The sequence below is a fragment of the Salvia hispanica genome, chromosome 5 (assembly GCF_029641045.1).
Source record: "Salvia hispanica isolate PSC_SH4W2 chromosome 5, Shi_PSC_v1, whole genome shotgun sequence".
NCBI lineage: Eukaryota > Viridiplantae > Streptophyta > Magnoliopsida > Lamiales > Lamiaceae > Salvia > Salvia hispanica.
The window spans coordinates 47,195,519-47,209,631 of NC_142696.1; the positions used below are offsets into that span (position 1 = coordinate 47,195,519).

The following is a 14,113-nucleotide window of genomic DNA, read 5'->3' on the forward strand; positions in this document are numbered from 1 at the left end:
TTATGGCCATTTCTAATGCATCAAAGTGAACGTGTTCTCTATTTATTGCATCTGCTTGCAGTTTGCACATGACCATTACAAGAATTCAATGTTTTACATTTACTAAAAGTTAGGAGGATGTTTAGCAATCCTTATTTTTTTGCCTAGCTAATGAAGAACGTGAAGCGGGATTAATTTTATTTTGTTTGCGAGTTGATTTAGCTTTTGCTAGAATTTAGCTACTGAAGAATCCATAACAAGACTGAAAGTTAGGATATACAGTATCTGAATTGTGAGCTTTTTTGGACTTAAAATCTTTCTATCCTTTTCAAACACGTGTAGTTTGATTCGAGCCCTTAACCTCTATCAGTTGATCTGGCTAGCATAGCGTCGAACCAAACCGGAGAAGTTGGTTAGTTGCTGTATTATCATTTGTAACAATCCACAACCACTAAGAATGAATCATCCAGTATAATTAGTTGCTTCATAAACAGTAGGATGCATTTGTAACAAGAACAAATTATATTTGTGCTTGATCAGGTTTATGTGGTTTTTTGTGGACCATAGGATGCAGTTGTCATATATTTATATTCATCTTATGCTAGAGTATTTATTAATCAGCAGGAGTATATATTAAGGCTGGATTTAGGAATTTAATGTAATAATGGAAGATGCTATTTTCTGTCTGTTCCTAAGCATCTTTGTTGTTTGCCATAAAACAAGGTGAAGTTCTTTTCTCAGATTCCACAAATTGAGTAAAGATCATTGAAAAATGGCATGCTTATGAAACAGCACACCACCACATAAACAAATATCATTAAAAATAAGAAACCATGACATGATTTTCTAACATTACAGTGAAATAAACATGATAAGAATACCACCCTAAACCAAATCAAAACAAGTAAAAAACCAAACTGAGTAGTAGTATCACACTTCAAGCTCTGGGCTTCATTCTCCCCTCATTAGCCATCTTGAAGAGCTGTGCCTGAGCTCCCGCAGCCCGGTTCGAGCTCAGCCCTCGAATGAAACTGTCCCTGACCTGGTTGGTGGTGTAGGGGAACCTCGTGTGCGCCACGGAGTTCAGCAGAGCAGCCGTGCCTTCCCTGTAGAGCGCTCCGATCCCGTCTGTGCGGGTGTTCGAGAGCGCCTCGAGCAAGTTCATGCTTGCCCCAGGAATAGGTGGGGTTCCAGTTCCAGTACCTGTACCTGTACCTGTACCGGTACCAGCACCGGTTCCAGAGCCACCTCCGAACGCGCCTCCCACGGTCCCGAGCCAGCCAAACAAGCCCCAAATCAGCTGAGGGTGGTTCCTCCAGTAGCTGCAAAACAGTGAATGATAATTATTCGATAATGCAAGATTTTAGTAATGTTAGTAATAAAGATCACTTTCTCCTTACTTGCAGGTGAAAGGTGGGGAGTTGGGGTCGAACGAGAACGGAGGCGATGGCACTGTGATGCCAGGCGTGGTCGGGGTCCCCGGGTCGATGGGAGTGCTCGGTGGTGTCCCATACGTCGGCGTGGGAGTCGAGGGAGTGGGCGTGTAAGGCGTGGTGGGAGTCCGGGTGGTGGGGGGAGGGGAGTGGTAGTATCCTCCCCCTCCGGAAGGCGGTGAAGTGTGGTGGTGGCTCGGGGGGGTGCCACAGTTGGTAGGCGGCGTGCTTACGTGGGGAGGTGATCTGTGGATCGGTGGCGTGCTGTATGGCGGGGTGGTCACTGCAACAAGACAATGCAAATGTTAGCTATCTCATGAGCTTTACTCGCACTTCAGAGAAATATAATGTTGTTTACCTGCAGGCGGAGGCTGTGTGCTCGGGTCGGGAGTGTAGTAGTTCTTCTGGTCATCGAAGTATTCGGCCGAAGAAACGAGCGAAACAAGCACAGTGAAAGCAGCAAAGAGCAATGTCGCTCTTCTCGCATCCATTTTTGCGGAGCTTAGACAACGAAGAGGTAGACGAAGAGGAAGACGAGAGAGTCGGAGTTGGGGAAGATGAGGATGATGAGAGGGGAGGGAGCGTTGTATTTAAAGAGGAAATCAGAAGGAAGTAAATAGAAACAGGTAAGCAAGTATGTGGTTAGTTGAGTTGTGCATTTAAACTCTCATTTAAATCTCACAATGCATAGATATATTACATATTTACATATACATGTGTGTGTGTATCATGAGCTCAGGACAAGTATCCATTTTTATTATTGACATATATCAACATTTGCATGACTATGAACAGACCTTCCTCATCCAGTTTTCAAGATTGAAACCATTATTTTGAACTAACCTTTCCATACATTTATTACATGCTTTTCTCTGACTTAGCCTCCTGTTTTCAAGCCCTCCACTTTAGGTCATTCTTGCTTTGATTTTTATTACCTATGCTCAAAGTAAAGCAATTTGAACACACATTAATGGATATTTTAGCATTGTGTTTTGACTTCAAAATCATGATTTTTATGGTTAGGAATTTTAAACTCTAATTATGAATAGAATAAACTGGTCTCGGGATGAAAGCATTGCAAATTCGGTTTATTTGTCACTCCACTCGTCCACTGCCTATAAGTCTTGTTAGTAATGTCCGCATGAGTTTTAATACAAAATCAGTAAGTATGAAAAAGATTTAAAAAATAGTTAAGTATCGTCATTTCACATTATTAGAGAGTGAAACTTACTAAAAAATAGAAATGACACATTTTTATAGGACGGCTTAAACTGGAAAAACAAGACTATTGATTTGTAGCCGGCGGGAGTAGTATTTTGGCATCACTCTTCATTCATCAAATGGTTAATTAAGAAATTGTATAAATATAAGACCATTTGCAATTGTTGACAATATAGGGCCCTAAGGTGCAAGCGCAGATCGTTCATTTTTGGGGTAGTGAGTCGGGTTGTAGACTTGCCCATGCCGTATGGAATTGGTCAATCCGAGCACTGCGTGTCACCGATAGTTTGAAATTTTAAATTTTTAGTTTTTGTGGTCTAGCTTAATATCGTGCTCTGTGAATTTTGGGTGCTCGGGTTTGGCCTAAAAATCTTACGTGGGAGTACGTGAACAATATAGGTCTGATCCGGATTTGTGGCCGGTGATCTAAGTAGCCTAGGTAAAACACTAATTTAGTACTCCTACCTATTTCCCCGCCTTTTTCTTATTTAAAAATCTACACGTTGAATAAAATGGATTAATTATGATAGTGATTAGGGGTTAATGATAGGTGTTGGACCATGCTAGGTAGATGCAATACCACAATGTTGTTTGATGGTGTTACTAAATTAATGTGCACGTTCCATTTTTGTGTCACAAAACTTTTATACTTAATTGAAGTCGGCATGTGTCAACGTTCGCAAGTTTTTCCCATGCATATTAATTATGTTTGCAAAGTTTATCTTGTATTCTTCATTTTCTTGAACATTAGATTTCACTTTGAAGAGTTTGTATAGTTTACTATATGGGTGTCTTATTGGATTATGTTCGTCAATTTTTAGTTTTGAGCATTTTTTTTATTCGTAAAAACAATGAAATTATACCAGCATTGTAGTTTAGAGATCTTTTTCTATTTATTTAATTCAACAAGGGATATTGGCATCTAATATCACGAAACTTTCAAAAAGTTGGATTTTTCCCACGAACTTTAAAATTGGCAAATAATATCACGAACTTTACCCCTGATTTGTTTTTTCCCACGAATGAAAAATTTCCAACAAATAATATTGTAATACGGATTTGTTTTCAATCTTTGAAGATAGTTTTTCTTGAAGCACACCCTACAAAATTATTCTTCGATCTATTAAAATAACATGAATTTTTTCATTCGTGGGAAAAAACAAACTAGGGGTAAAGTTCGTGATATTATTTGTCAATTTTAAAGTTCGTGGGAAAAACCCAACTTTTTTGAAAGTTTCGTGATATTAGATGTCAATATCCCATTCAACAATTAAAGAAATACTATAGTATTAACAAAAGATCTCGGGTAGTAACTCAATATGGCCAAGACCAAAAAATTAAATTTGAAAATAAAAATAAAATCAAAATAAAACAGTTGCACATGAAAATTAGAATTGAATCACAGTAAAGGCAGTGGCAGAGAAGTAGTTGAAAGGGCTGAAAAAATGATGAAATTGCACTGCCACATTAAATTTGAATAATAAATGAGGTCCATCACCTAAAACATTACTATTAATAAAAGAATATTTGTGGCCTTTTTGACTACATTTTTTTGTAAATTGCATAACTCTGGTGAGAGAGAGAGATATGTGAAGTTTGAATATTGATTGAATTGAGCTGTCTATTCAATAATAACATAATTGGGGTAAGTTGTTGCTGGTGTGAGCTTTGATTGTTAGTACTAGTATTATTCATATTTTTTAGTAGTGTATAAATAACATTTGTAAAACTGTTAATTATACAAATATTTTCATTTTCGGAGATGATAGTGATAATAGACTATTGATAGAGGTCTGTGTGCCTATATCTCTAGACTCTAGTGGTGAAGCTTTTATTACTATTTGATTTACAGTTGAAATGTGTTGGTTTGCGAAGTAAATGGTGAATTTAATTTACTTAGTTAATGCATGTACGTTGATAATGATGCCCACTATAAAGAGCCATCTCTCTCACGCGGTTTCAGGCTTCATATTTGTTGCTACAGGTGAACAAAATATTTGATCCGAATCAAATTGACATATACTCCATAAAATAAAATAAAATAAAAAGTAGAAACACCAAATTTAATTTTAATATTATGGAGTATTATATTAATAATTACTCCCTCCGTCCCCGATTAAGAGTCACACTTTTCCAATTCGGTCCGTCCCCAATTAAGAGTCACACACTTCATTTTTACCATAAATAGTAAGTAGGTCTCACATTCCACTAATTCAATTCACTCACACTTTATTATAAAACTAATGTAAAAAATGGGTCCCACATTCCACTGACTTTTTCAACCAACTTTTCTTTACATTTCTTAAAACTTGTGTCCGTTCAAAATGTGACTCTTAATCGGGGACGGAGGGGAGGGAGTATCATTTAAATCATTTCTGATCAATACCAACTATTGAAACGAGCATAACTTTTAAAATTTTCTCAAATATTACACGATAGTCTAATTGAAAGTAATTAGGTAAATCTGACATTAAAATCTATTTATATTTGTTTATATTAAAAGATGTTATAGTATTTTGATTTTGTTAAGATGGTAATTGTTTGAATATGTTAATTAATCTATACGAGTACTATTTAATTTTTTTGCAAATTCACTGACATAATTTTTGGATTTTTATATTTTTTATTTTTAAATATATTTGTGCAAGTTTGGTTTTTGAATAGTTCGATTTAGATTGATTTTATTTTTAAAAAGTTGGTTTTCAATTCGATTCATGAGTTTAGACAAAACCGAACTTAATATTAAAGGATGCTTACCCTTATTTGTTGGTTTATTTCTGAGTAATTGACTGTTAAATCTTCAAACTTATGATGAAATTAGGATGTTTAAGGTTCAATAAGATTGTCGCCTTTTGATAATGATAGTTATCAGTTAAGAATTAAGATAGACGATGATCGATCAACTTCAAGAATTAATGTCTCAGACTACAAAGTCTCTCTTATTTGGAATCTTTTGGCATAAGAGTACTTTTTTTTTTCTTCTTGTTAAATCCAATAAATAAAATGAACGCAGTAAATTTTCTGAAAATTGCATTGTTTACGTATATGACTTTTTTTCCCAATTTTTAGAAGGTATTACTATTCATTGATGTACATAAATATGTTTTGGTATGGACCTAAGTCTCTCATTAACCTTATGTGCATTGGCATATACATATCAAAATTTTGATTTAAAAATATATATTCCTTATCAATTTTTAAAACTGAAGTACTTATTAAAAGAATACTATAATTGTTTCAAAATTATTTGAAACATAAAATAACATACACATTATTGCTCTTTAATTTGCTATATATAACATGGATATAACCGATAAATAAAGTGTTAAAACATGTAAATTATTTTTAACTTACAAAAAGTGGTTAGGCTGCCCCACGTGATGAAATGATTTCCACAATGATTAGTTGAATTTAATTTCGTGCTTCATATAATTATTTCTAGCGTTGAAGAATTTCAGCTTCCTTGTTATGTCGGATTAAGATTTAAATGTTAGTTATACCTATCTAATTGTCTAATATAAAGCTTAAATTACCATTTGAAGTTTCTTCATTCGGATTAGGGCTTCAATTTGATTTAATTGTACCACTCCAACAATTTGGAGTAAGAAATTTCACTATCTTAGGACTCTCATAATTACGACCGATATGCATCAAGTCAGTCACCACTTCCGTAATTTTTGCAATTGGATACGCGTTGGCCCCATACATGAGGCTTACAATGTTGTAAAGATTTGTGTTTTTCGGTAAATATGTCGCTCGGGTCTTGTCACTACGGCCCCCTTTGCGAGGAGGCATCCATTCTCTTAAAGTTATGAGGATTTTTGCCGGGGTAGATGACCACATGGTCCACATGTATAGCTAGGAATGATACTATCAAATCATATTGAACCTTCTAAATCAAAGAAGACATTTCAAATTGAAATTAAAGCTTGTACTTATTTTGATAAAATTTTAATTTTTTCTTTTTTGAGTTGGACAATAATAGACTTTTAGGCTTTCTTTCTAAATGTGTTGAGATAGATTGGACTTGGATCAAAAATTTTAATTTTGGAGCCCCTACCTATATCCCTCCCTTTTATCGAAACTAATAAATGTATTTGCCATTCCACGTTTTTCTCACATTAGAATTTTATTTGACAAACAAGCTTAGTTGGAAAACTAATACAAATATTATTAATTACTCCATATTATAGATTGAGAAGTTTTGCATCATCGAAAAACTTTTTATTTTCAAATTAAACCACTTAACGAGCTTTCTCACGAGTTAATCAGCTCAATTTTGTTGTTTAAAGTAACAAGCTCGAACAAATTTCTATTGCGTGCTCATGCACTAGGGGCACAAGTCCAAACCAACAATTACTTTTAAAAATTCATTTTTTCTTAGAAGCCATGATCACGAGGTCAATAACATTGGATTTAATAATCCAGCCTATGATGGTCCCATATTCTGATCTATGAAAATCGGATGAAAAGAATGAAAAAATCATTTTCCCATCAAACTCGAAATACATAGCAATAAATATGACACTCCCAAACGATACAAGAATTAAAAGGGCAGTACCAATTTGTACATAAATAAAGACCATAAGTAATACTACTAGTTTCACTCTCATGGACCATAGTGACTCAATCCCCCGATCAATTTAGGCGAAGGAGATGCGTCTTACCAACTGATTGCATTTCATCGTCACGACATGGCAGGGAGTAATTAACACATTTTAAAAATAGAGTTGCACCTGCTATTCATGTACATCGATATCATTCCCCAACACGAAACCAACCGTGCACTAATCTCAACGTGAGATACCGAGTTCAATTCATACAAGTAGCATGATATTCTAAACCATATCAACCATCATCATACTTAAATCGACAAGTTTCATGCATAAGTCCTATCCAACTTTTCCTAATAAGTAAAGCATATAATGTTATTCCTTAAGCAAAAGACAACTTCAAAGAAGGGCAACAAGAATAAGTAGGCCATTCAGCAAGTAGAAAGAATTCATAGAAGCAACATCAAGTGCTATAGTTTTCAAGCTCATGGTTATTTACTCGTTTCCCTCGTGAGTCTGCTATGGTGTGTCATGTTGAGAGCCTAAAACCATATGGTTCATTTCATGAACAAATACACTCATGTAACAATCCGAGGTATATTGCAAACAAGGAAAATGCCAACACTAAGTAACAATATAGCAAAAAAAATTTGATAATATTCTCTTCCATTTACTCAAGAGTAAAACCAAAGAATACAGAAGGTTGCAAGGCAAGGTAATAGACTAATAGAGGTCAGCCATCAACCTACTCAAAAGTTCGATTATGCCTCAACACTTAAATGCAGCAGAAGTTACTAAGTTATGGGTAAATAAGCGCACTAGTGATGTATTTCATGATCGTTCTAAAAGTACTCTCTAACTGGGAACAAGTTTTTATAAAGAAAACCTGAAAGTGCAAGGTTTCAGACATTAAGTTGGCTCTTTAGCAACTGTGTGTGAGATCAACCATGGTCCTTTGGGTAACTAACTCATAGAGATGCTAATTTCTGATAATTTACTTAAGTCCTGCCAATTCACGAAAACATTTTTTGAAAAACGAAAAAAAAAGAATATGTAAAGAATGAATGATCTTTTTCTTCATTATTAATGAGAATTTTCAGATGGGTACATCCTTAACACACTTTGCTGGGTCTGGAAATAGCTTGTGACTGACAGGCATTATACCCTTACTGGACCACCGTTTAATAAGGGCCACTTCAAGCAGCCTCACCTGCGTAGAATCCTTTCATCAACAAAATTTCACAATATAAAGATTTTGACAAGAATTACATGACCAAAGTAGAAAATAAGAGTGAAAAAACAGATAATAAACCAAAATTCAATTTCTTTTTTACTTTGACACTGTACAACTGTACAAGAGTGTGAAATAAATGAAGTTATGATAGATAAACACAAACATCCACCTGTCCTTGAGGCTTGAGTTACAATCAGTTTTACCCATCCTTAATGATATGCGATCCGCACAATGACTTTACGAATACTAGTTTTATATCCTTTAAGTGGTCAAATAGAACTTCAGAGCAATCATGCCCGAGGACCCAAAATTTTGTAGACTGGTCAAGTAAGGAAAATGAGGTCATAGGCATTTGAACCTTTGGTCATAGACTCATGATATAGTTAGTTAACATGCAATCTGCTGCCAAAAAGTTACAAAAACCACAGCCATCATGCCTCCATAAACACAATTATGTCAGCTTTCAGCGACAACAAAGATTTGGTTTTCGCAGAATTAGGGTAAAGACAATTAACATCTAAGGCTTCTAAGATACGCCATTGTGTTGCTACTTACTAGAGATTAGAGAAGTATACTTATGCTAAATAGAAGTTTAAATTTTAAGCACCAGACGATACTAGTCTGCCTCAAGATGTTTAAGCAGCCTTCACTTGAATGGCAAACAGCACATGGATGCAACATTATCAGTTACAAAACAATCCGCAACCACCAACAGTTCCATGACAACTCAGTATACGCAAAAACTTCCCCGCCATTCCCAAAGGAAAGTTAATAGTGAGACTCATAACTAAAGCTCTATATCGACTAAATTTCAAATCACAATCAATAAAAGTTCTTAGGAAGCACAGAGATGAATATAATTTGAAGTGACCAACCTGCTTCACAATCAAAGGCTCCTTTTCATGACTAAGCGGTTCACTTAGTATTGTGAAAAAACCATTTCTGTTCCCATAAACAATATCCGTGAAAGGCCGATCACCAACCTAGCATTTGCACAGCCAACATACATAATCAATAGTCCGGATTTTCAATCGAATCACACAAGAAATATAACGATAGAGAAGATAAAACAATTACAAGATGGGATCTCACCATAATAAGTCTAGAGGATTCACAACCAAAGCTATTTTCGATATCTTCAGCTGTTCCTGCTGGCTTCTTCACCTCTACAATAAATTGAACAAACGAAAGCAACAAACTCACTAAGTGGTCCAACATTTTTTCCACATCAATTAATCCTAAACCTAATTAATACACACAATTATAAAGATTGCGATTTGGAGAGTGGAATGAGAAAACATACTGTGCCTTATGACTTTGATGCCGATTGCATCCTCGAGGGCTTTTGCCTTTCTACCATCAGGATCATACTCAGACAACCCTAAATCAACAAACCACACACTTAATCAAGCAAACCAAAACAAAATCAGCTCAAATAAACGAAATCAAACCAAAATTTACCCGCAGAGTTGCTGAACACAGCGATATTCGATCCGAACAGAGATTTACACTGCTCAATCGTAGGCGCAAGAGGCGCCCACAAGCTCAAAGAGTAAGGAACAGTGATAGTGTTATCCTTATCAAAAACCACACCTTGAAAACCCCTCTTTTTCAGCTCAACCCAATCAATGTATCGGATATCCGGCACGGCAACATGCGGAATCGACAACTGCTTATCCTTCGAGAAAATCCCAACGGAGCAAGCGATGCCTTCGAAATTGATCCGCTGCCCTAGCGCGGCTTTGAAATCAGCCCACCCCATGCTCGACGAAATGCCTGAAGAAGTATCCGCCTCAAATCCCCGCTCCTCCTCCTCGAAATTAGGCTCCTGATCCTCGATGGAAGAGCGGAATCCGTGGAGGAACTCGCTGTTCTCTCGATTGTTGAACTTGTGCTTGCTGCTCTCCTGCTCCTTGCAGCAGCTGTGCGTGGAGGTGAGCGCGACGAGGTTGTGATTCGTGAATTGGGAATTGCGAGGGCGGGAGTTGAGGGGGATGCTGGTGGGAATCCGAGGGTGGGAGAGGCTATTGGGAAGGGGATAGTGGCAGCAGCAAGTGTGCCAGGAAGAGGGGATTGAAGTGGATTGCATAATTAAATAATTGACATGAGATTTGTGTGGTTAAATATGTGGGAAATTCGGCAATGGTGGAAATTGCAAAGCTTGGAATTTGGGAAGTGGAGAAGAAGGCTAGAATCCAAAGGGTTTCAGCCATGGCGGAATTTTTCCAAGTCCATTGGGCCTTCTGAAATCTCAGTTTGAGGCTTTCATTTTCTTAGCCATATCTTCTAAAAAGACACGTGTATATTCATAATTTATTTATATTTATAAGAATTTTATTTTAGTTTTATTAAACGTAAATAGTTCTCATAGTAATATATTTTAGGTTTTCAATATTTTTTAAAATTTGTGCTGAATAAAAAGTAGGAATAATATTGTTGGACGGGACAAAGTAACTCAATTTACACAATAGATTTATGATGCTCTTAAATTTGTAGTACTATCTAGTTCTGCATTGGAGATCAAATTGTAAGATTAGAGTTCACATTCAGTCTAGAAACTCAAAGATAGAGAGTAAAGAAAAAGCAAGTAGAAACTAGCCGTTGGAGTTAGTTAGATTGTTAGAAAGTAGCCGTTGAGGCTCTTGTTTCTTGTTTCTTGATTCTGTTAGTTAGTGGCAGTTACCACTTTAGCGTCAGCTATTAATAGCTCATTTCTTGTATCTTGTAGAGTAAGAAATTAATCAATAAAGAGAATCCCTCTTTCTCCAAGAAACTCTCTCTCGTTTTCTCTTCAAGATTAGTGTGTGTTTTCTGTGTGAGTAATCAGAGGGTTTAGATCTTGCTGTGTTAACACAAATTGACAATTCGAAATAGGTTAATTAATTATTATATGTTAAAACAGTATAATTCAAAGCTAGGCCATGTTTGATTGTGAATTATATTACTTTCTCTGTCCCATAAATGTCCCATAAAAATAAGCATATGTTCCATTTTGGGGTGTCACATAAAAATATCTAATTCTATTTTTGGTAACTTTTTTCTCTGTTATATGGTGGATCTCATTATCAACTAATAATACTATAATTACTTTTTTTCTATATCTCTTATTTTATCAATTGTGCATTAATGTTTATGTCATTTTAAATATTCATTTTTTTTTCGATGGAGAGAGTAATAAATAGTACAAATTATTCACAACTGGGCTACTTAATATGTAGGTTATGATCTGGTCTTATTTTAACATAATTAAGACTATTTATTATAAAAAGAGTTAAATCTAGTCGAAAACGGCATGATTTGTGAAGAAAATGTGCACATAAGGGTAAATAAGTACTCCAGAGTTTAAGTTGAATTAATCTCTTCTTTTATATTGAAACCGCCATCATTTAATAAGTTCTTATTCTGAATAGGTGGACAAATAATAGATCTACTAATAAATATCGCTTGAGAATTAATGATAAATATGACATTTAAATTTTTTCTTAATCGGCACCAAAATGAGTCATTTAATTTGCATATTTTGAAAAAGTAAACTCAACTTCGAAAAGGGAAACTAGAAATTTAACATTGGGCTCAAATCCTATTAACAATCGAGTTTTTATTCAATGTTGGCGTTACCAAAAATAATTGTAGTATCAGTACTGGAGTTTACACGAGAGATAATTAATAAAATAAAATAAATAAAGGATAAGTGGTAAAAATTAGAGACAGATAAAGGGGGTTGTTAAGCCGAACTCGGGACCTAATACTTCTTATGCTATGAAAATGCGAACCGCACCACAATTTATAATTATAATTGTAACATACATATAATAACATAACCTTTAAATTGGTGGGGGACCATGGACCCCCTCTCCAAATGTGGCTTTGCTTCTAAGAATGGTGTTGTCGCAATATTGAAGTAACCGTCTTCATGGGCTGACAGTAGAGTTAGTCAACCCTTCGATATTATTTAATCAGACATTAAAGTTTAATTATATGGAAATGTAGCAATTTTGTATGTTAGTTGTAAACTACTAGGTTATAACATTTAAAAAAAAAAACAATCACATTTTTTTTAATTATGAACCTTTTGTTGGTTAAGAACAAGTTCTAATAGCTTGGAAGGTGGAGGGAAGCATATTCCAAAAAGAAATAAATTGCTATGAGTGTATTTTATCATTTTATGTCTATGTACTTATGAAAAAGTCTCAATTGAATAAAATGTTTGTTAAAGCTTTCGGGGTCCAATCATGTCCAGCTGCCTAGTATCTTAGCAAATTGCATTTTCTGTCTATTTTATTATTACATTTTCAATATTGCAACAGAAATCAAATTTGGTTAACGCACGATCGAACATTTATACCAGTCCTTTTATTTCCTTAATATGCATATAAAACATATAGAAAAAAAATAAATGTACATATATTTACAGAAAATAGTACAAATAAAAAACTTTTAATGAAAAAGATAGCAATGAATTTAACTTCGGAGAAAATATTTCAATGTTTTCGGGTTGAAGCTCGATTGTTTTTACATTGGTTGAATTTCGAGTTCGAATGAACTACAATAGCAACAATAATTATTATGATCAGTTATATATCGAATTCATCGACCTTTAATCATTCTATCAAATTATCAAACTTTAAATTTTTAAACTTTATACTTAACATTTAATTTGTTAATAATAATGTTAGTTTTATCCCAAATTTTTAACTTATCGATTTTATTATAATTTTTTCAACTTGCTTCTATTAACAAGTACTATTTCAAATAATTATTTCTAAAATGTAAAAATACAAATAAAATATCAATATTTTTATAAACAACTTATTTTGGAGATAAATAATATTTCATCTTCTGACAAGTTATGTTACAGTTCCACCATTGTAGTGAAATTTCGGTAATAAATTTGATAGAATTGAAAGATTATAATATAATTGAATTGATAAGTTAGTAAAATTGGAATTATTAAAGGTATTGATAAAATTGATAAATTTCAAAAGTTGAATAAATTTTATAAAACCATTAAATTAAGTGATGACGTATTAAATAGCTAACTCCTTATATTAACAATCTAAAATATAGAACTCTTGAATGGTCAAAAGTCAAAAGCCACCTATAAATTCGATGCATCTATAACACGGTATTCTAATTTTATTAGTTGAACGTGACGTGTAAAAATAAAGATATCATTAATTCATTAATTTTTCTTCAACCCTATATTTTATAATTTATAGCTGATTTGTAAATTTCTTTTTAGTTTTTTCTTTGATGTGTACAGACTATTGTGTTACGAAAATAAAAGGCAAAAATATAAACGACACCAAAAATATCAAATCAACATAACAACAAACATATAATGTACTATGTGTGACATAATAATATGCAAGAAACACATGAGCAAAGGGTACTAGTTAAATAAATTGCATACCGAAAACTAAATACCTATTTGTCAACTTTGTTGAAATTATCGTATCCTCGATTGTTAGTTTGTTACATCCAATAACAAAAAAAATACTGTAAATAAATGAAATTACGCGGCAAAGGTCGGTTAGAAAACGACTACATATGTGGCGTTCATTTGTCATGACTAATTATCATGAGACTATCCATCTAGATTAAGTTGTGGAATTATTTTAGTTGGAGGGGGGAAGCTATGACTAATAATCATGAAACTGTCCATCTAGGATTAAGTTGTGGTGATCAATCTT

The 14,113-nt window shown here is 34.2% G+C and overlaps 2 protein-coding genes across 2 annotated transcripts; both read right to left on the minus strand.

Moving 5' to 3' along the window:
- Positions 1 to 744: 744 nt before the first annotated feature.
- On the minus strand, positions 745 to 1,982 carry LOC125187425 (uncharacterized). Its single transcript, XM_048084016.2, has 3 exons — positions 1,771 to 1,982; positions 1,380 to 1,695; positions 745 to 1,301 (listed from the first exon to the last, which is right to left on the minus strand). The coding sequence occupies exons 1-3, from the start codon at positions 1,901 to 1,903 to the stop codon at positions 917 to 919; spliced, it is 834 nt and encodes a 277-aa protein (XP_047939973.1). The 5' UTR covers positions 1,904 to 1,982; the 3' UTR covers positions 745 to 916.
- Positions 1,983 to 8,240: 6,258 nt separating this feature from the next.
- On the minus strand, positions 8,241 to 10,668 carry LOC125188682 (haloacid dehalogenase (HAD) superfamily protein). Its single transcript, XM_048085684.2, has 5 exons — positions 9,882 to 10,668; positions 9,724 to 9,801; positions 9,513 to 9,586; positions 9,296 to 9,403; positions 8,241 to 8,396 (listed from the first exon to the last, which is right to left on the minus strand). The coding sequence occupies exons 1-5, from the start codon at positions 10,507 to 10,509 to the stop codon at positions 8,283 to 8,285; spliced, it is 1,002 nt and encodes a 333-aa protein (XP_047941641.1). The 5' UTR covers positions 10,510 to 10,668; the 3' UTR covers positions 8,241 to 8,282.
- Positions 10,669 to 14,113: the final 3,445 nt, after the last annotated feature.

Excerpts from the sequence above, each read along its gene's own strand:
- LOC125188682 (XM_048085684.2), bottom strand. The coding sequence starts at position 10,509 with ATGCAATCCACTTCAATCCCCTCTTCCTGGCACACTTGCTGCTGCCAC. Across the intron at positions 9,587-9,723 it reads CATCAAAGTCATAAGGCACA|AGGTGAAGAAGCCAGCAGGA; the intron begins GTATGTTTTCTC and ends AATTTATTGTAG. Across the intron at positions 8,397-9,295 it reads AGCCTTTGATTGTGAAGCAG|GTGAGGCTGCTTGAAGTGGC; the intron begins GTTGGTCACTTC and ends GATTCTACGCAG.
- LOC125187425 (XM_048084016.2), bottom strand. The coding sequence starts at position 1,903 with ATGGATGCGAGAAGAGCGACATTGCTCTTTGCTGCTTTCACTGTGCTT. Across the intron at positions 1,696-1,770 it reads CACACAGCCTCCGCCTGCAG|TGACCACCCCGCCATACAGC; the intron begins GTAAACAACATT and ends GTCTTGTTGCAG. Across the intron at positions 1,302-1,379 it reads TCCCCACCTTTCACCTGCAA|CTACTGGAGGAACCACCCTC; the intron begins GTAAGGAGAAAG and ends ACTGTTTTGCAG.